This window comes from Cololabis saira, chromosome 3 (genome assembly GCF_033807715.1).
Source record: "Cololabis saira isolate AMF1-May2022 chromosome 3, fColSai1.1, whole genome shotgun sequence".
Classification (NCBI taxonomy): domain Eukaryota; kingdom Metazoa; phylum Chordata; class Actinopteri; order Beloniformes; family Belonidae; genus Cololabis; species Cololabis saira.
In genome coordinates, this window is record NC_084589.1 from 30,302,300 (window position 1) to 30,323,911 (window position 21,612).

The 21,612-nt window shown below is 41.4% G+C and overlaps 2 protein-coding genes across 3 annotated transcripts; one reads left to right on the top strand and one right to left on the bottom strand.

Annotated features, from left to right (window-relative positions):
- Positions 1-1,403: 1,403 nt before the first annotated feature.
- LOC133436090 (C-X-C chemokine receptor type 3-like) lies at positions 1,404-7,218 on the top strand. 2 transcript variants are annotated; one of them, XM_061717188.1, is made up of 3 exons: positions 1,404-1,531; positions 3,492-3,821; positions 4,898-7,218. In XM_061717188.1, exons 2-3 carry the CDS (start codon positions 3,498-3,500, stop codon positions 5,651-5,653), a joined length of 1,080 nt encoding a protein of 359 aa, XP_061573172.1. In that variant the 5' UTR covers positions 1,404-1,531; positions 3,492-3,497; the 3' UTR covers positions 5,654-7,218. The 2 variants fall into 2 exon arrangements, with proteins under 2 accessions (XP_061573172.1, XP_061573171.1); XM_061717187.1 differs by having other exon boundaries at positions 1,410-1,560.
- Positions 7,219-9,674: 2,456 nt separating this feature from the next.
- On the bottom strand, positions 9,675-14,019 carry cxcr3.1 (chemokine (C-X-C motif) receptor 3, tandem duplicate 1). Its single transcript, XM_061717189.1, has 3 exons — positions 13,944-14,019; positions 12,603-12,980; positions 9,675-12,514 (listed from the first exon to the last, which is right to left on the bottom strand). Exons 2-3 carry the CDS (start codon positions 12,969-12,971, stop codon positions 11,780-11,782), a joined length of 1,104 nt encoding a protein of 367 aa, XP_061573173.1. The 5' UTR covers positions 12,972-12,980; positions 13,944-14,019; the 3' UTR covers positions 9,675-11,779.
- Between the last annotated feature and the right edge of the window lie 7,593 nt (positions 14,020-21,612).

Consider the following 21,612-nt stretch of genomic DNA (forward strand, 5'->3'; position numbering starts at 1 on the left):
TTAGTGCAGTGCTAGTGTGCCCCCACGATATTCTGATGTGCTTGTATTTTTGTGTTTTCAGAATAACGTGAAATAAAGTGTTAAACTCATGCACCCTTGCAAGTCTCTCTGTAGCTAAGTGTGTAACAAATATATGGAACAGCAACTGCGGCCAAAGCATTTGGATACTTTGCTGCAACGAGAATAGCAATTCAACTTTTTTCCTTTTTTCCCTTTGCATAGTCACCACAGACGATCATCGTCGCATCCTGCATATCAGTTTGGCACCGTTTTTTCTTCTTCTTCTCTTGCACTATCCTTCTCATTTATCCTTGATTGGGTCCAGCATTATGAATGGCTGGGGAAGTGAGGTCAATGAAGGCAATGTGGGGTCCAGTGACCTGCCCAGGCACACTTAACAGCACGGGATTGTTTGGAGGGAAACTATCTCTACCTCCTCACCAGTATTTGCATATACAGTAGGGCCCTACTGTAGGCCCTACCTACTATAAATGAGGCCTCATGTGGGCTTGACCCCCAGTTTTGAATTGGCCCTTTGTGAATTGCCCACTTAAGTTTGCCTTTGTTCTTGGCCCAGGTGGGACCCAGATAAGATATCTATTTTGTGTCCATACCCATTCATCAACTGTGTACCTGATGACATTTTCATTTAGGCAACAATTTTTCAGTCAATTTATATGTAAGATGGGTCACACATACAAATGTTGGCTGGACCGTGCAACTTAAAAAAGAAAAAATGCTGAATTTTCAACATGAAATAGTACTGTGAAGTGTGAAATAGAGATTATTTGAAAGAAAAAGTGCTCAAAATGAAAATACAAGTCTATATCATCATGACTGACAAAGAATGAGTGTTGCTATCACATCTCCAAGCCATACTTTATCATATTATGCAGTATGTAATCGTATTCACTGAAGTTGTTTTCAACTATATCTAATTTATAACACATTGAAGTCATAATGAACCGAAAGGGAAACAGTTTCTTCCCTCCAGTATATTAATTCTGACAAGTTTTAAGTTGGGTTTGGCAGCCTGCTCATTTTATTTTGTGCACAGGCTAACAGCTCCCTCTAGCGGCCACTGGCTTCATCTGCACCACTAGTACAGATCAGGATGGTACAGATGCGTACAAAACTGAAGTCGCGATGCGGAAGTACAGAAAGATGATTTTCAAAGCAAAAGTCTCGATCTCAACATTTCTGTCTTTAATCACGTGCATTTCAATGCATGCTTTATTAAACTATCAAATACATATATATAATACTAAACCAGATAATAACTGTAAGTATATGTATTTTTGTGGCTTTCCGTCAGCATTTATATAAGGATATCTAATTGAGGATTTTATTTTGAAAAATAGCATATCCGGCAACGTGGTAAGTCGTTCACTCCGCAGTTTTGACAGAAAGGCAATGAGCGCGCTGAATGCCAGTCGGTGACACAAAAACAAAAAGAAGAGAGTCAAGTAAAGTCCGCAAAAGGTCCATCGGCTCCTTGTGCAAGACTTGATGGTTTTGAACTTTAATTCAGGTGGGTCGGAGACCGCAAACTCCCAGCCGGTGAGTGCAGTGTTTCTCTGCGTCTTTCAGGGATACGGTGGTTTTGTTTGTTTGCACGCAGCCACCTCGGCTCTCTTTGAAGGGCTGGTTTAATGACCCCTGGATTTGAACCAACAACCTTGAAAAAGCCTTGTAGGTTTTCAGTTTCGGAATGACGCGCGAGTCGCTCCAGTGTGTGAGTGAAGCCGAAATTATGGTCCGCGTTAAATCGACGCAGACCTACGGCGCAGGCTACGCAGCGACGCAGACCGTACGTTGTGCGTCGCTGCGTAACCTACGCCGTAGGCTCTGCATTGGTGTAACGCGGACCATAAATCAGCCTTGAGTGTGTGTTTTGTAGTGTCATCATCGCATAGAGAAGTCATTGTCCTCGGACTTAGCAGCTGTACCTCCTCCTAGGAAGACAGTAAGTGCTTATATACATTTGCAAACATCACAAATGTGCTTGAGCAGCGCGTCGCTTGGGCTGATTTTGCATCCTCCCTTTCTGTTTCGAAACGTCTCCCTGATGTGACCTGATGCAGCTGCTCTGTTGTGCACAAACTTGCGGAAACCCCGTAAAACTAAGCATTTCTTATTCAAAACGGGTCCTTGCATAATTTATCGAAATTAAATAGGTTATAAAAACTTTACTGATTGCGATTGGACAAGACTCGTGTGACAGACTGCAGTTGTAACTTGTGTGTGTGGATTTTATTTATTTATTGCGTCCACTTGACTAAGGGGAACTGTACTTTCCGATTAAGCCAGTCCCAGGGGCGAAAATCCCGTTTCATAGTTGGGGGGGGGGGGACAATAAACAGTAACATTTTAGAGAATAAATCCAGTGGGGGACAAGGAATCAAAGTTTTAGCCTTCCTTTAATACAGCATTTTGACATTTTCATCTCTATCTCGCAAACAGGCAGAAGACCTTTCTTAGAGTAATACAAAACAATGGTATTAGGTGGAAGGTGGCAATAATACAGCACATCTGACATAATACACTGCAAAAACCCAAAATCTTAACAAGAATATTTGTCTTATTTCTAGTTAAAATGTCTCATTTTTAGTTTTAAAAAATCTCATTACACTTAAGACAAGACTCATCACTGGAAAAAAACAACAATTTTCACCTGTTTCAAGTAGATTTTCACTTAAAATAAGTAGAAAAATCTGCCAATGGAACAAGATTGTTTTGCTTGTAATGAGAAGATAAATCTTGTCCCACTGGCAGATTTTTCTACTTAATTCAAGTGAAAATTTACTTGAAACAGGTGAAAATGGTCAAATAACAAGTTATTTTTCTGGTAATGACTCTTGTTTTAAGTGTAATGAGATTTTTTGACTAAAAATGAGACATTTTAACTAGAAATAAGACAAATATTCCTGGTAAGATTTTGAGTTTTTGCAGTGAGCGAGACTGCATTTGAAAAATTTCCAATTTTCTTGACCACACAGATAAGCTACATAGACTTCTGTGATGAGTATTTGCTGGACGTGTTGATTGATACTCTAGTTAAGTTCTGTGACTCGTAACCTTGCCATACCTTAGCTTTGACTGAATTGACGCCACTGTATAAAAACTTTACTGATCGCGATTGTACAAGACTCGTGTGACAGACTGGATTTGTAACTTGTGTGTGTGGATTTTATTTATTTATTGCGTCCACTTGTCTAAAGGGGAACTGTGCTTTCCGATTAAGCCAGTCCACTCTTGCTTCATGCTGTGACCTCAGGCCATGTGAGTTAAGGGGATGAGCATGTTTTATAGAAAGAAAAAATCTGCTGGGTTTCCCACTGGGAGATTTGAAAGGAGTCACCTCACTATGACACTGCTCTTTGTGCAGATACCCACCCTCACAGGGAGGGAGGGAGAGCGTGGGTATAAAAGCTGGTATTTTCAGTTTTCTTGTACAGAATTTCTCATTTTCTCTCTGTGTTTCTCTGTAGTTGAACATGGAAGTGGATCTCGATGGATTGTTTCGCCAGAATGGCTCCTTCGACTATGAGAACTATGAGACTCCTGAGACAGGAGGTAGCGAGGCGGTGTGGATCCCGGTCGTGTACTCTCTGGTGTTTCTGCTTGGTCTGGCGGGAAATATACTGCTCCTAGTAGTTCTAGTCCGTAAGAGGCTAAGGTGGAGCATATCGGACATCTTTATTCTCCATTTCGCTGTGGTGGACATCCTGCTTCTGCTGATACTGCCCTTCAAGGCTTCACATGCCACACAACATCTGTGTGAGAGGATTCTCTGCAAGATCTGTGGAGCTGTTTTCAATGTAAGTATTATTTCAAGTTAGAAAGAGACTGAAAGATCTTTTCAGTCAAGCTGCTAGAAGGTTGTTTTTGGCTGGGTTTTGTTTGGTTACAGGATGTTATTTCCTGTGAAATTTAGGATCTTGCTTCATACCACTGACTAGTGAACAAATGAACTCCCCTCATTAGGGGTGGGTATTGGAAAGGACCTCACGATACGATACGCATCACGATACTTGAGCCACGATACGATACACATTGCGATATCCCGATTATTATATTCTACATAGTTCACCGAAAAATTTAAAAATGCATTACACATCTTAAAATCCAAGTTGTATATATGTACATCAGATGATAGTGATGGATCTTAAAATCCGAGTTGCATGTTCATCAGATTATAGTGACAATTCATGGGACAAACTGAGTCAAAACAATGTTTTATTATAACTATACAAGCTAAAGTTACAACATATTTGTATATGTTTTTCATATTATTTACATCATATGAAATTAACATTAAATTTAGTATGAGGTTGCTTTAATTATGTGGCAAATGATAATAAATCATTTTATTAAAGAAAGATGGGTACTAAAACCAAGGACAGGCACAGTGATCAGTCAGTATAGATATAAATCCATAAATAAATAAACCTCTGTCCATTATTTTTAATTTTTTAAGGACAGGCAATTTTGTATATAAAAAATAAATTATAAAATGAAATAAAACCTGAGCTCAGTGCAGGGCCCTCCCAGGGTTGGTAGAGAGTGGCAATGCCCAGGACTGTCACTTAGGTAGGAGCACTGGGTGATATAATGGGAAAAAAATCGGGGATAAAAAATATAAAAAAATTTTAAAAAAAAATCGATATTCAAATTTTTAATATCGATATTGAATCGGCTGGAAAAGTATCGCGATAAATTGCCATATCGATATTTTTGCCCACCCCTACCCCTCATAATGTCCCTTGTGTTTGGGAATATTTCTCGAAAAATTCAAGACGAGGGAGGATCAGATTAGTGGAGGACTGATACTGATAGTGATAAGATCTGTTGAAGGTCTGTGTCCTACTCTTAATGTTTACCTTTCTTTTTACAGATTAACTTCTACTGCGGGGTCTTTTTGCTGCTTTGCATCACTTTGGATCACTACCTGTCCACCATCCACGCAGTCCGCTTTAACTACCGCAGGACGCCCAATGTAGCGCATATCAGCTGCCTGATGGTGTGGGTCATCTCCCTGCTCCTTAGCATCCCCGAGTGGATTTTCCTGGAGTCCAAGGAAGATCTGGAACAAGACAAACATTTCTGTGCTCACAACTACCGTCGGTCTGGAGTGGACTGGCTGCGGCCTTCACGTCTGCTCCACCACATACTGGGCTTCCTGCTGCCCGTGGCCGTCCTGATATTGTGCCTCTCTCATATCTTCCTACGGCGTCTGGCCGGCTCTAAAGGGCTCCAGAGGCAGAGGCCCGTCATGGTCATCCTGCCTCTGGTGGGTGTTTTTCTTCTTTTCTGGACTCCGTATAACGTCACCCTGTTCATAAACACCGTCATTAACATCTCTGAAAAGCCTGACTCATCTGAAAGCACAGGTTCTTTGAAAACGGCTCTGGTGGCGACCTCTGCCTTCGGCTGCATTCATGCCTGCCTGAGGCCTCTGCTTTATCTGTTACTTTGCCCAAACATCAAGAAACAAGTCCTGGGCCTGCTAAGATGTGCCACAGTAGTAGAGGAGAACTCGCTGTGGCAGCTGGGTGTGGGCGAGGAGGCGCCGCATGACCAGAGTGACACGAGGGAAGAGATGAAACAAATGACAAACAATGACCATCAGGGCCAGGCGGTCCAGTTATGACGAATGGATAAAAGTCACACACACCACTGCCCCACTGCTCAGATGTGACCTTGACTGTACTCCACCCATGAGGGGAAATGTGAACTTGTGTCATGAGTTTCGGATGTACAGAACTGGTCTCTGAGATGGTGTGAAGACTGTCTACTTCCGTTTTAGAGTAACGTCACAGTGACTTGTACTTCTTTAACTTTGATCACAGTTGCACAATTTAAGCTTATCTCCCAAAATCATGAGCTATAGAAATATTTATTTTTGCTATGTATTATTATTATTTTTAAAATATTTTAAATGAAAAACATATTTTTTATTATTTTTGTGTAGCAGTGTCAGGGAGAGCAGCTTTTAGCAGTTGCACACTTCTCTTATTTGCTCTTATTCTTCTTACTAGTTAGTGCCTACATTGAAACGTCCAACACTTCACAACTGTTCTCGCTGACAACATATGTTTCACTCTTCTTTTTATGCTCGGACTTCTGCTAGTTGTCGCACAAGTATTAAACCCACAATTGCGCAGTAGCTGCGTATGCTGCAGTCTGTATGTGAGAAATATGCGGTGAGGGAATTTCCACATGCTGGATTCTGTTTCAATGTTGCCGCACTAGTTTTTCTTTTTTGAACAATGAGAGGATTAGACAAACAGGTAATGATGTCATCAGTCAGATGACAGTGAGCAAGCATGATGATGAATTAAAAACACTTGTGCGTGTTTCCCCAGGCCTGCAGGCCTCTCTGTTTACTCTTATGTCAAGACTGGTCTTTGTGTTTGCACAGACAACTGTGGGCGTGCTTTGTGCGCAAGCCCACGAAGGGGAACATTAGTAGGTGGCAAACAAAGGAGGGACAAGTGAAATCTCATTATGGAACCAGATCACATGTTGAACTTATCAACAAAATCAATAGGTTCTTCAATCAAGTCTTCTAACACTGTACAGGTCATGATCTGCCAGAGAGCTCCTTCCTGACTTATTATGAAAAGTTGAAGTAATATCTCAACATTGAAGACTTAGTATTGAATAATTTTAGAAATAGTGCGAAAGAAAACTTGCTGTTCCTTTAGAGTGGAGTGAATGTTGCCTTATCGAGGAGAAATGTTTGACTCTAACCACAGACGCATCACATTAGTGTATCGCTTCCTGGCTTGAGATCACGAGTGAAGTAAGACAGATAAGCAGCTAATTATGGACGCACACCCGCCGTGTCATATGTGACTAAGTGTTAACACCAACTTCAGTGCATCCTGAATAAAGGACTAATTATGTTTGGAGATGTCTGCAATTAAGCTTTAAAAGCTGTTATCCTAGACTGTTTTGAAGCCCTCTGGAAAGAACATTGTCAAGTTTATTCATCTGTGAGGTCAAATGGATCGACCTTTTGCTTGGTTGATGAGACATTTGGGAGAAAACTGGAATCCAGCGTCATTATCATCAGACATCAATTTAAAAATGAGTTTCTGATTGTTGTTTGTTGATTTAGATATGAAGGTATATACAGTGGTATATAGTGCTTGTATCATGTGGTGTTTTGACGTCAAAAAATACGACATAAAATAAAATGAGACTCGGAACCAGTGACTTTAAGTGCAAGTTTTGTGTTTGTGTTTTCTCTCTTTTCTTTTGAAGCTATTCAGCATCAACAAAATCTCCAAAGGTAGTTAACAGCTTTGCTCCACAGAAACTGCACGGGCGAGGCTGCTTTCCGTGCAGGTGTTGCGGGACTGTCTTTGCGCTCAGTGCCAGCTGATTCCCGGTTTCTGAAAAGGTGAACTTGGTGGTGGGGTGTGGTTCAGGTTCGTCTGTCAGGGGAGCGATGGAGCAGCGGTTCAGGAGGATTCAAGCTGCAAAGATTGAACCAGCTTCTCCCATTCTCCTTCATAACTATTTTTAGAGCAACTGGTACCAGACAGGAGCAAATTTCCAGGAATGCCATTAAACCATACGTCATAATCTTTGAAAAGGGGTTTGATGACTGCAGTTGTATCTTTTGAGCTGGACTGAACCCAAAGCGGAGTCTTTACTGTCAAATAATTATATAACTGGAAAATCCCACTAGTTGCCTTTGTATAAAATCACACGAGGCTCCAGGAAGCTCTGTGAGGGAAATATTTATACTTAAAACAAACTGCTCGTTGCTGGGACAATCCCACACATCATATTACCTCACTGATGAATAATTTAAAATATAACGGATAGCAATGGAGACACGATGTGGGTGTCGTGTCTTTCTTCTTTTTAACTGCATATTCGTTGCCACAGGAGTGTCACGTTATTCCTCTCTGATCTTTTCATCTGTAACTTATGTTTTCCGCTGAAATGGTGGTTGAAGAGGCGTCTTTTTCTTTTTTTTTCTCTTTTTTGTCAGTTTCTATTTCCTGCCAGAAATGTTTCGTTTACACCATTGTGGGCACCCATTTCCATTCCACAGTCTTTTTTTGTATTCTTGTGATCATAACATGTCATAAAAATGTAGAATATATGGATACAATGGAATACAACTTCTTCCAAGGGCTGATCTTCTGATATAGAATGATGTGTTGGTGTAAATGCGTGAAGGAGAAACACATTTTCAAACACTTTTTTTGTCTAACATGTAGATTTAGGTTAACAAGGCACTGTTTAGACGTGGAAGAAACATGTATGAGAGCTAAATCCGGGCATGGCTTTGGCTCTTCCAAAGCCATGCACAGCGGGGCCGAGGGCACTGATACAAAGAGCAGAAGCTGTGTCAACACAAAAGCTCTCATTGGGTATGATATCCTTCGGCTAAATGACACTATGGGACAAATTGTTTTAACTGGAAATGGAAAGAATCCAAGGGCGGATCTAGGATGTCAGGAGATCCGGGGCTTAGCCCCGGGGGGGGGGGGGGGTCTTCCCGGTTTGGCACCGTTTTCCCACTCCTTTGGACGTACAGTAGCTACAGCTCGGTTTGCAATAGCTCTCTACCACTACCAAAAGTTTTCTACCACTTTTAAATACACCTGGCATGTCCAAATTTTGGGAGATTTCTCTCCACTTTTGTCCCTTTTTATTGAGGTCACGATAGGCCTGCAGTCTTGTATCCCACAGCTCCTCACACAGACTCACAGCCAAAATGTTTTTTTCTTCAATCTTGATCATCTCTGATCTACAACCTGCAAGTTTTTTTCTCCCTCCACCACCTTCTCTCCTATCGGACACCGCCGAGATGTCGTCACAGCGCAGCACGGTGAAATTAAAAAATGTTCAATTTGGGCGAGGCAAATGTTTATAGATATTTAGATAATTTTAGATATTTTGAGACGCAGTATCAGGCCAGCAGAGATCATTTTAGATGCTTCCCGTGCCCTGAATGCATTAAGTGACGGGAGCATTATTTTTTATAGGATGTTACTGGACTATCAAATTATGCTACCCCTGAAATATTGATTTAAAATGGATGAATTAAGATATATCGGTTTATGCCGTGGTAGCATTTTTCGACGAAGCAGCAGAAATCGACAGAACACCGGCTCGGTCTGCGCTTTGCGCCCAGAGCGGACGCTTCCCCACCGAGCTCGGTGGCGCGAGACGGCACCTGCCGCGGTGTTTGCGCCCAATTGAACATTTAGACCAGACGATTTTTTTTGTTTTTTCAGATCCGGGCACTTGCGCCGTCTCTGCGCCGAGTCTGCGCCCAACCCGGCGGCGTGCGCCCTGTTGCGCGCCGCCGACCTCGGCGGCAGACCCTGCCCTCTTGCGCGTTCACAATGAATGGGAAAGCCGGCAGCAGCTACCGCTGTGCGCCCTCTGTGTGAAAACCGCTTTAGCCAATCAGTGATTGTTCACATGGGGGCTCGCCTGCTCGGCCCTGCCCGTGGGTGCTCGGCCATCTCCGTGGACGCTCGGGCCCCGAAGCACCCACGGTTCCGGCGCCTATGGATCCGGGGCTTTTGGAAAAACATTCGGGGCTTGAGCCCAAGTGCCACCCCCTAGATCCGTCTCTGAAAGAATCCCCAAATACAACAGACCCTTAGTGAATTCACTTTTTCAAAACATTTGCTTTAATCTCTCTGCAGCTCACCAAAGCGGTTTATTTCACATCCACAATGTTGCTGTATAACTGCTTTGATTATTCTTTATAAAATACCAAGTTGCCAAATTATGTGCTTCTCATCATGGTCTATAGGAAGCATCACAAACTCCATGTGTAACTGTTGTCCTTGCATTATTGCAAATCACATAAATCGGTTTGAAATGCTGTTATTTGCTTCACTGAGTTTTATTTTCATACAGAGCAATTCCATATGTGAAGAATTAAATGCAAAGTAATTATACATGTAATGCAAAGTTAAGTATGTTGAATATGCAGACTATATACATATGATAAATCACAATAAAAGACAAGTTCTCATGGAATTACTTCACTATAAAAGACAGGGTATCATCATCATCCAACCTCATTCTGTCTTTTGCAATGCACATGGGAAAAAACCTTTCTGATCCATCCTTCACAATCTTCAGGAATCCAGCTAAAGACATCCGGCCTTAATGCATTCATGAGAGACGTCTGATGATGAGATTGGTCACTCCATGAGGAAAAGCGTTCCTCTCTGAGATTCACGGGTCCTTTCGTGACCCGAAAAGTAGCTTAAAGAGTTTCAAGGCCAGAGAGTCAAGTTGAGATCGGCTCCAGCTGAATCTCCAGTGTGTTTGAATCTGTTACAGGCGCTCAAAGCTGACCCATGCAGAGCGGCTGCTGGCCACCAGGCGGCGCTGTTTTACAAGCCTCGGGGCTGCGTTGGCTTCGAGCGCTTTCGGTCACATTAGTTAGAGAAATAACAGGAATAATCGTTCAGTTGCGGCTACAAGCACCAAAATTGGCACACATACTCATTAGGGGTTGCTCTTTTGATAAAACCATTGTGCCAGAAAAAAAAAAAGATGGCGGCCTTTTTTCAAGATGGACACCATCGAATATACAGTAATATTGCATTTCGCAATAAAATCCAATAGAGTTGTTCTATTGGAATGATCTTGGTGTCAAATTATAACCTTTTCACTATGTAGAATCTAAATTTGGACCCATGGACTTACACTTTGGCTTCCTTGTACCATATATCAGTCCCAGAATCCAAATATTCTACAAAATTTGAGTTTTTTTTTGTTATGTTTGACACTGGTAAAATGGATGGCAGTGTATACTTTAGTATTGTTAGAGGTTTTGTGTGTGTTTTTTTTGGCACAATGGTTTTATCAAAAGAGCAACCCCTAAGGAGTATGTGTGCCAATTTTGGTGCTTGTAGCCGCAACTGAACGATTCACCTGTTTTCTGCCTGTTATTTCTCTAACTGCATGGTCGAAAGCCTGAATTATGGTTCAGCGTTAAATCGACGGCGTACCCTACGGCGTAGGCTCTGCGTTGGTGTAACGCGGAACCACAAATCAGCCTTGCCTCGCTTCCCAGCGAGGCCGATCAGATTGTTCTCCTCCACCTTGGATTCATCTATCTGACTTGAGTTTGCAAACTTGCTGCTTGGGGGTGTTGCTCTTCTCCCTGATCCTTTGCAAACTTGAGAGCAAACTCGGTCTTGTCTGGTATAGTATTCCCTCCCCACACAATGAAGCATGTCTCAAAAATGTATGTATGCGTAGGTGCGAGGCTTTAAATGCCCCAATGTGGAATATATTAGGAAAAGCAGAAGATTTCAGCAAGTAACTACAGCTTCAATGGCTTTGATATGTGATTGAGATCATCTTTCTTCAGAAAGTTCCTTCTCTGAAAGCCTGAACAATGAGTTAAGTTTTCTTAAATTTCCTTTACTGTGCTGGGGTCTTGCTGTAAGGTGAAAAGTCCTGTGCACTTAAGCAAAATGTGTGAAAACATTAAGAAATATAACTGATAAAATATACATAGTAGACAATTTAAAAACCTTAAAAGGACCAAATTGTCTCTCGCTGCAGTAATTACTTTTCACTCAATTATTCATTTTACAATGCAGCCTGGAAATCAGAAATGAACTATTGTATCACTGTAGGAAGTGCAGGTGTCAGTGGCAGGAAGTCACTAATAATTACTCTACCTGTTCAAATACTTACATAATATAAAAAGTGGGACACTGACTCCAGGATTGCATGTTCACTTGTTTGTATCTCTGTTTTCACGTTTTCTTCAGATTGCAATGGTGTTAGAGGTGTCGCCAGACTCGGACCAAAGAGAGCTTTTCCTGTGGATAGTCTTTTGGATTTTGGTGCTTGGCTTCAGCTTGCAGCCCAAAGACCTCAAGATGTTCAGCAGCTGACGCCGGAACTTCACCCCCACAAAAGCGTACAGGATGGGATTGAGGCTGCTGTGCAGGTAACCAAAGGAGGAAGTCACTGTCTTCGCTTTCTCCAGCGTTGTTCTGACTCCACAGGTCTGGGTGTCATTTCCTTGACTGAGCGTGTCTACCATGAGAGTGATATTGTATGGAGTCCAGCAGATGAAGAAAGCCACCACCACGACTATAATGACTCTGAAAGCTCTCTGCTTCTGGAGGCCCTGGTTTCCGCACCGCAGCTGCCGTAGGATGCAGGAGTAGCAGAAGACCAGGACAGCAGAAGGAAGCAGAAAGCCAACTATGTGGTAGAGCAGGCGCGATGCCAGTTGCAACGTAGGCATTTTGTCTAACCCAAATTTGCCGTAGTTACGGATACACTCTGATCTTGTTCGTCTGTCATCATACACAACCTCTAAAAAGATCCAGTCAGGGATCGAGAGGATCAGGGAGAAGAGCCACACCCCCAAGCAGCTGGTTTGAACGGCCCAAGCCTTCCTGCGGGAGTACATCTGAGTGGCATGGACGATGGACAGATAGCGGTCCAGACTGATGCAGGCCAGGAGGAAGATCCCACAGTAGAAGTTGACCTGTGGGTACAACAAAATCAGCCAGAGACAAATAAGAATCGTTTTACAACCTTTTTCAGCACATTTGCTCTTGTTGCACAGTTCTTACCGTATAAACAGTCCCCGTGATCTTGCAGAGAGGATCAGAGAATGTCCATCCATACTCCTCCGCTGACTGTGCAGCCCAGAGAGGCAGTGTGACAAGGAGCAGGACATCTGCCACGCTCAGGTGAAGGATGAAGGTGTCAGTCACGCTCCAATTCTTCCTGCTCTGAAACAGCACCCCCAGCAGTATCCCGTTTCCCAGGATACCCACCACGAATGCAACAGAGTACAGTGCTGGGATGTATGCTGCTTCAAAAGCCGTCTCATTACCCAGGTCACAAACATCGCCGCCCTCGCAGCAATAGGAGTCACTGGAATAGTTGTCAGGGAAATAATCTACCAAGTCATCCCACCAGTTATCGCTATCTCCCATTATGGACACCTGTGAGGAGGAAGGAGAGTTTCATTAAGGAAGTGAACCAGCATAGTCTGCTTCCAGCCACATGGTGGTGGTATTTATCTATCCATACCATCTATCATCTATCTGTCTATATCTCCAGACAGCATCCTGTAAGTCAATGCACTCATCATTACTTTGATTTGAACACATCCATTTGGCTTGTGAGGAAAAAGCAACTTCACATGGACTTTTTTAAAGACATAGTTACTATCAGTTGATAATTATGACCAAAAAAATTCCAAGCAAAGAGAAGGGATTCGACAGTTTAGTTTAAATATTTAGGAAAACATTTAGGGAAAAAAGCCATTTCACAGTCTCTATCCTCCAAATGTCCAATGGATAGAAAAGCTGACCTTATGTAAAAATATATTTCACAGTTGATATTTTCATGCAAATTTATTCATAATGTTGCTGGGAAAAGGACATCAAAAATAATGTTTAAGAGGAAGAACAAGTATATTGAGTCTTTGCTGCATGGAGCAGAAGAAACAAGTCACAAATTAAATTTCCATCTACAGCATAAAAGTATATAAAATAACTAACTGACAATCAATTCGAATTCGAATATTTGAGCCTTTTGTCAACATAATTGGAAAAAAAAAAAAAACACCAAGTGTGATTCCTTACTGCTAAAATACTGAAGGTTTTACTGAATGATAGAGTAATTCAGTGACTCGCTGTGAAGCTATAAACCACAACTAAAGGTGCGTGTGTGGGGGGGTACAATAGCATCAAAATTCATTTTGTGTCTCTCATAATACATTAATGGATGACAAACCATATGTACAAAAATGTATAGACTTGAGCTATGCAATTAAAAGAAGAAAAAAAGGTTTACTTATCATAAAAATAGTTTGGGGATGTGATTTTTTTAAATTTATTTTCTGTTATAAGATGACGGACAAATAATGCACAAAAAAAAAGTGGAGGAAATTATAAACTCACCAAAATGTAATTATCAGGTGCAGTAGGTGATACGGCTGTATGTCGTAAATGAATCCAACGTTGCTAATACCAGCGAGTAAAAGCCCTCAGACAGAGGAAACCAGAAGTAATAGAGAGAGAGAGAGAGAGGGAGAGAGAGAGCAGGAGAGAGAGTACACATTTTGGTCAGCTTTCTTAAGCTGACACCGAGCAGAAATCTACCCATGCAGAGAATTTGACAGTTGTTGTAAGATTTAAGTATATGCAAAACTCAATTTTGCATTCCCGCTTTACATTTATTTCTTCGTTCTTTTTAATCAGCTAAACTAAAATGCCTATATTGATATTGCATGTTTTGTTATGAAGTGTTCAAAAGGACCTTCTTGAATTAAATCTGTCCCCCATATTCAAATAACATTTTCCAAGTTTTTTTGAGTTTCATTTTGCTGTGCAGATAAAAGGATCATGATTTTGTCTCCCTGGTCCGCAGTGATTGTTCCATGTGTGAGTTTCCACCCCCACCTATCAATCTAAAAAGCATGTGTGGCATAATAATAACATTCTTCTGTGTTGTCAGCATGACAGGCTGACCAAACCACAAAATGTGCAGCCAGTGGGGCTGAACTAGGAAGAGGAAACTATTGGGCAGTCATTGTATGAATGTGTGACTGCTGCAGCAGTGAAACCTCAGATTTGCAGACTGACCCTGGAGGGATTCAGATGTCTAACACGCAGGGCGACTATACAGGTACACAGAAACGGCATGAGCTTATTGCAAACTGTCTGTAATTGTTTTTTCTTCAAGGGACACCATCATCCTACTGCTCTTTTGTCTTGCGTTGATGAAAGGAATTTACGCCTACACGTATGTGTAAATATGTCCATGGTGCATGTAGAGGTTGGTACATTTTTCTGATGAAACTGATGAATAACATTTCCCTGAATGTACACGGACTCAACCAGAAAACCCTCATCAGTTTCATTTGCTTTGGCTGCTCTGCTTCCAGCTCTGTTGGGTTTTAAAAGAAATGTGTTTCAAATAAACAGACTGTGCTATATGTGCTGAATTTGAGGTTTGCATGCAGATATGTTGTAACCAATCGTTGATAACCTCAGGAAGAGACCTCGCATTATAGCATCCATTTTCACTATGAGAGTTATTGAGTGATTTTGTTTAACCTTTTCTTCAGCTATGCGGCTGCCCTTCCTGCGTCAACCACATGATAGACTGGCTGTGTTTAGATGATTTTTGTGCTGCAGATTAATAAGAGTTAGCCTGCTTATTGGTTTTGAATAGTTGTCTTCTGTCATCTGCAGTTAAATAGAAATTATTAATCAACGTGTGTACTCACACTATGCTGGCATGGTGCAAAACAGATCAATTGGGAATATATAAACTGAATTTCTTGAATTTGTTTGAATGTGACATCTGGAACAAGCAGCTCACAATGTTACGTTTTGGTCGTCTGTGTTTACTCATTTCTTGAAAACAGTCTGTACACTCTTAACTTTGAGTATAGTAGCTACAATTGTTTTATGGGATATTAAAACAAAAAATAATGAATTCAAGTCAATCAAAACATTCATCTTTTCCACTACAAAGTTAGGTTTTACGATACGATCGAACAAGTTTTAATTTGTCATTTTCAGGACACATGTAACACACAGTGCACAGGGAAACGAAATTACGTTGCCTCTGGCTCAGAAAAGCAAATAATGATACAGTTTAAAAACGTCCTAACTCAACTTAACAAACTAAATTTTAACTTAACTTAAAAAGGTGCTTGAGTGCTTAAAAATATGAAAATAAATAGAATATGCAGCTTTACATTAAAAAAAAAACTGTTTGGTCATTATAATTGGTTATTATAATCCTTTCATTTAGAGTTCAACAGTCTTATGGCCTGTTGCAGTCTTAAGCTGTTGCAGAATCTGGCTGTTCTTCATCTCCCACTGCAGAACCTGCCAGAGTTGAGCAGTGTGAACAGTCCATGGTGTGGATGTGTGGAGTCTCTGATGATGCTGTTGGCTCTCGTCAGACAAGGTATTTCCCATGTCCAGGATGGAGGGCAGAGAGGTCCCGATGATCTTCTCTGCCGTCCTCACCACTCTCCGGACGCATTTCCAGTCCGCTGCTGTGCAGCTGCCGCACCACACAGAGATACAGTTGGTCATGATGGACTCGATTGTGCTCCTGCAGAAGGTGCTGAGGACGGGAGGGGGGAGACGGGATCTCTTCATCCTGCGTAGGAAGTGCATGCGCCGCTGTGCTCTCTTCACCAGAGATCCTGTGTTTTCTGTCCAGGTTAGGGAGTTGGTGATGTGCTCTCCACCACCTCCACTGCTGAGTTGTTGATATGCAGCGGAGTGTGTTTGGGCTGCTTCTTTCTGAAGTCGATAATGAGTTCTTTGGTTTTGTCGACATTCAGGAAAAGGTTATTGCTGCTGCACCAATTCACCAGCCGCTCCACTTCCTCTCTATAGGCCTGCTCGTCCGTGGCCCACCACTGTCGTGTCATCCGTGTATTTTATGATGTGGTTGGTGGTGGATCTGGCGACACAGTCATGGGTCATGAGAGTGAAGAGCAGCGGGCTCAGGACGCAGCCCTGAGGTGAGCCGGTGCTCAGGGTGATGACTGAGGAGGTGTTCTTTCCCACCCCAACAAACTGGGGCCTTTCAGAAAGAAAGTCCAGTATCCAGTTGCATAGTGTGGTGCTGAAACCAAGGGCTGCCAGTTTATCTGCTAGATGCTGGGGGATTATTGTGTTAAAAGCTGAACTGTAATCAACAAACAGCATCCGTGCAGAGGTGTACCTCTCCTCCAGGTGTAGATGGAGTGCAGAGGAGATAGCGTCCTCTGTGGAGCGGTTCGGGCGATAGGCGAACTGTAGTGGGTTGAAGCCAGGGGGTAGTTTTGAGACCATGTGTTGCTTTATGAGCCTCTCAAAACACTTCACCATGATCGGGGTGAGCGCTATGGGGCGATAGTCATTTATGCAGGTTATTGTGGCACTGGTGTGATGGTGGCAGTCTTGAGACATGATGGGACTGTGGCCTGATTTAGGGAGGTGTTGTAGATGTCCCAGAACCGGGGCCAGCTGGTCGGCGCATTCCCTGAGTAGGCGCCCAGGTATCTCATCTCATCAGATTTCCTTGTTGTTGTTGTGTTCAGTTCCTCAAACCTGCTAAAGTGGTTATTTAGTTCGTTTAAGAAGTCCACGTCATCTCTACAAGACACCTGTGAAGGCTTGTAGTTTGTGTTGACCCGGATGCCTTCCAACATGTTCCGGGTGTTGGTGTGGTCCTGGAAGAATCCCTGGATTTTCTGTCCATAGGCACGCTTAGCTTTCCTTATCGCACGGTTAAGGTTTGCTCTAGCTGTTCTCAGAGCCACCTGGTCGCCAGATTTAAAAGTCCTCTATGCACTTCTGTATGTACCCTGATACAGACATGGCATACTCGTCCACATTTATGTTTTGGTTGTAAGTGGCTGCTGTCTTAAAAATGTTTTCTCATTAAAAATAATTTAATTGTGTATTTGTTGAACAAAATTCAGGTTTGTGCTATTTTTACATGGACACAGACTTTTATGTCATATAAATGAATATCAGTCCATTTTATCTGTGAATGACACTGAGCAGTTTAGATTCAGATGATGTCAGTGGGTAACCTGGAGTCAGTGGTAGAGAGAAGTGAATGTGAACATTCTGTGAAAAAAAAAAAAAATCTTTAGACTGTTTTAATATTCTACCCTTCCTTCAATCAACACTGAACTTTTACACCTCTTCTTAGGTCGTTTTCCCCCTAATAATCTGGTACAATCGGCTCAATTGGAATTGCGACATTCAGCAGGTTCAAGTTTGCTCTTACAATGCCATTTGTGAAACAAACCAAACCCCTTGAATATTGCCTAACTCACCTGTGGCGCTGAACCAACAATTACTGAAGGGGACGACTAGACAAACAAAAAAGACAAAAACTTGCTCATCTATTGGTTAATACAGCGCTGATTTCACACAAGTTGGTTTGCCAACTTCTTTTTATATATATATATATATATATATATATATATATATATATTTTAATCTCGATTTTTTTTTCCCATTTCAATCACCCAGCGCTCCTACCTAAGTCAGTCCTGGGCATTGCCATCCTCTACCAACCCCGGGAGGGCCCTGCACTGAGCTCAGGTCTCCTCCTTAACCTGAGGAGTGAGCAGGCCGCTTCTTTTCACCAGACAGGGTGGGGTTTCTCCGGCCGGACGTAGCGCGTGGAAGGATCACGTTATTATTGGTGCCCCGGCTGACCAGAGGGGGGCATGTATAGCCCAGGACTGCTGCATGTTTTTGTGAGGGTAACTCACATTAGCTACCAAGGGAACACGGGGAGAACATGCAAACTCCACACAGAAAGGCCGTTTCACCAACCCCACCCAGGGTGTGGGCGCTGAAGTCATGGGGGAAATTAACACGCATTCAGCACTAACAAGGTCCCCGGCGAGAATTGAACCCAGGACCTTCTAGATGTGAGACGGCTGCACTACCAGCTGCGTGCACTGTGCCAGCCTGGTTTGCCAACTTCATTGCTCTTGGGAGTGTTAACCAGCAATTGGAATAATAACAATACTAATAATAATAATAATAAGAAGAAGAACAAGAACAAGAACAAGAACAAGAATACATTCTATTTATTGGCACGCTCTAAACCAAAGGTCACGTCACAGAAAAATGAAGAAATTGTGATATATTTTTATGATCTATTTTCATCTGGCCAAACTTCTATGAAAGCGTTTACCTCGTCCTCACAGTACATCTGACTACGGAAATTTCTGTGAAAGTAATCAGAGTTCGATTGCACATTCACACCTCCCCAAATGAGCCACATTTTCCGAACAAACAAACTCTGGTTCGTTTCAAGCGGCTGTAGAACAGGTAGAGATTGACAGTTATCGTACAATAGCAGGACTAAACACGGGACTGCCCTTTTAATGCTGTTTTTTTGTTTGATTGTTTTTTGTAAAAACACAAATCATTTGATTGTGGTGGTCTCAGTAAAGGCAAAAACCTCTTGAGGTAAACAACTGCTTATAACTTTGTTCACTTTGCCATTACTAAAAGCTAATATTAAAATGAAGACAACAAAACGTTGGCACTGATAAGTATCAATTCAATTCAATTTTAGTTATATAGTGTCTATTACAACAGAAGTTTTCTCTATAGGCGCTTTCCAGAGACCCAAAACTTGACCCCCGAGCAGTTATTACATAAACATAACATAAACAATGGCAGGTAAAAAATCCCCTAGTGGGAGAAAAACATTAAGCCAAACAGTGGCAAGGAAAAACTCCCCTTTAGGAGGGACGAAGCAGCTACAGTAGGTACTGCTAATCACCTGATCATCGGGACTTGATTAACTGATCATTAGCAGGTGTCCAAATTTCTATAAAAGTAGAGATTTCTAAGCAGTTAGTAGGTGTGGATTTGTGTTTTAATACACTGCCAAGGGGAAATGATATAAGCAACGGTAATAGAGATGATGCACAACAATCTCCAAAATGTTGAATTACTATTTCCGAACAATTCGGAGATCAGTGTTGACAGAGAGTAAGATTATTCACAAGTTGAAAGCACAGTGGTGACGAGGTGATGATTTTGGTTTGTAATGCAGCCACACACCCATGACACCTTGCAGTCGTCACATATTCTAGATACAAATCTGTAAATATCTGTCCAACAGATAAGATTGGTCAAAATTGGCATCATACAGCAGTACAATGATCCAGAGACGCAAGTAAAAGCACATTAGACAGGCGGTAAAATAAAGGAAGGCCTTATCACAGACTGTGATTTCATGTGACAGACAAAAACGTACAGGAAAGTCGTACAGGAAACGACTGATGCTGCTAAAGGTGAATGGAGAAGCAACATCATCATGGTGAGAGTTAGTATTGCCCTGGCTGATTTTTTCTTTTTGGCTTATTTTTGTTAAACATGAAAGGGCATGCTGAATAAAATTATGTCATTGTTTTTTTCCTACACTCAAATGATTTTGATTGTTTTGCAGGGTGCTCATGTTCACACATGACTAAATGCTTTCAAACATGAACACTTGTTTATTGATCCTGATTTCTAATGTATTACTTTCACCAAGCAAGTAGTATGTTAACAATGCAGATGTCACAAACACTCTGAATCAGTGATAACTATTTACCATGCTTCTATGCCTGACAGATGCTGATGTTTCTGAAGTTTTTGAACGAGAACTGTTTCATTGGCAAAAACACTTCAGTCTTGATCAGCAAACCAAAGCCTGCTGGTCTTGGTGCAAGTCGCACACATTTTGTTTAGCTGTTTGTACTTATATAGATTTCTTATAAATGAATGAAACTTTCACATTTGTTTCTTGCAACTGATTGTTAAAGAATCCAAATGTGTAAAAGAGAATTCACAATCAAGAGGGGACTTGTCAATGCCAAAAAAAAAGAATAACAGTAGTACAAAATGATGCACTTGAAAAGGAGACTACTGCTAACCACAGCATAATGAAACTAAAACAACAAACAAACTAAAACCAAAACTCTTTGTCATAAGAATACCTTTATGACTTTAAATGCAACTTTGGTTGCTCTTAGAATTGTAAAGTTGATATGTAAATAAAGTAGAACATGTGCAATTGTAAGAAATATGGAAGAGAATAATGAACCACAAACAAAGCAGCAGTTAATAGCAAAACTCAAATGAATAAAAGAATATGAATGAATATATTTATCTTGAGCTGATCACATTTGTAGGATTATCAAGTCATTGAACAATTTATGTATCTCATATCAGTGTTAAATCTCTCCCCGATTGCCTTTCATGACCAGCCATTTTATACATTCAGTCTTCTTCTCGAAAACCTCAAGATCTTTATCACACCTTTTTTTTCTTTCTCAGTATTTTACTGCGTATGCAGCCACAAGACCATGCAAACATGACACCTGTTTCAGCACTGCATTTAAATGTCTTCCCCTTATCCTCTCACTGATGCAAGACTTCAGCGTGTTCCTGTTTTTTTCACACCTTTTTTCCCCCTTCTCACTTCTGCAATGTTCGTGCAGCTTGCGCGGTTAGAAAAGCAAATGGAAGTGCAAGAAACACGCAATGACAGGTGAATGTGGGTTGTTTTTTTATTCAACCTCCAAAAAGAAAGAAAGATTGCAGGAAGATTGCAGGAAACAGAATTGTGGCTTCAATTTTACATAAAACGGAAGACATGTGCCACATGATAGGTCCAATAGAGTTCAAGCAGGCTCTTTAAAACCTTTAAAGTATGAAAGTTTTGACATGTTTCAGAAAGGGTGATGCCCTTCAAATGCAGCCTTGATTTTGTTTTACCTGGATATCCACACACGTGCTTTCAATTTCTCTTGATAAGCTCTTCGTATGCATACGTGCCATTGTTCAACATTTGTCTCCCAACAACACATTATGCAATATGACATGTGAAAATATATCTATTTTTGCACAGGAACAAAGGTTTATTTTCATAAATATGACCTTAAATTTATGGCTTGTTTAAGTGTGCAGCTATGAAACCATGGAAATTTATAATACGAGGAACTGAAAGTAGGAAAAGACCAAAATAATGCAAGCTTGTCGTGATTCCTAAATTTGTGTTATGCTTTAAATCATGTTGCTAACAGCAATA

What these genes read in the sequence shown, in the direction of transcription:
- cxcr3.1 (XM_061717189.1), bottom strand. Translation starts at nt 12,971, where the DNA reads ATGGGAGATAGCGATAACTGGTGGGATGACTTGGTAGATTATTTCCCT. An exon ending in TCACGGGGACTGTTTATACG is followed by an intron (nt 12,515 to 12,602) that starts GTAAGAACTGTG and finishes TTGTACCCACAG; the next exon opens with GTCAACTTCTACTGTGGGAT.
- LOC133436090 (XM_061717187.1), top strand. Translation starts at nt 1,510, where the DNA reads ATGGTTTTGAACTTTAATTCAGGTGGGTCGGAGACCGCAAACTCCCAG. An exon ending in AGACCGCAAACTCCCAGCCG is followed by an intron (nt 1,561 to 3,491) that starts GTGAGTGCAGTG and finishes GTTTCTCTGTAG; the next exon opens with TTGAACATGGAAGTGGATCT. An exon ending in TCTGTGGAGCTGTTTTCAAT is followed by an intron (nt 3,822 to 4,897) that starts GTAAGTATTATT and finishes TTCTTTTTACAG; the next exon opens with ATTAACTTCTACTGCGGGGT.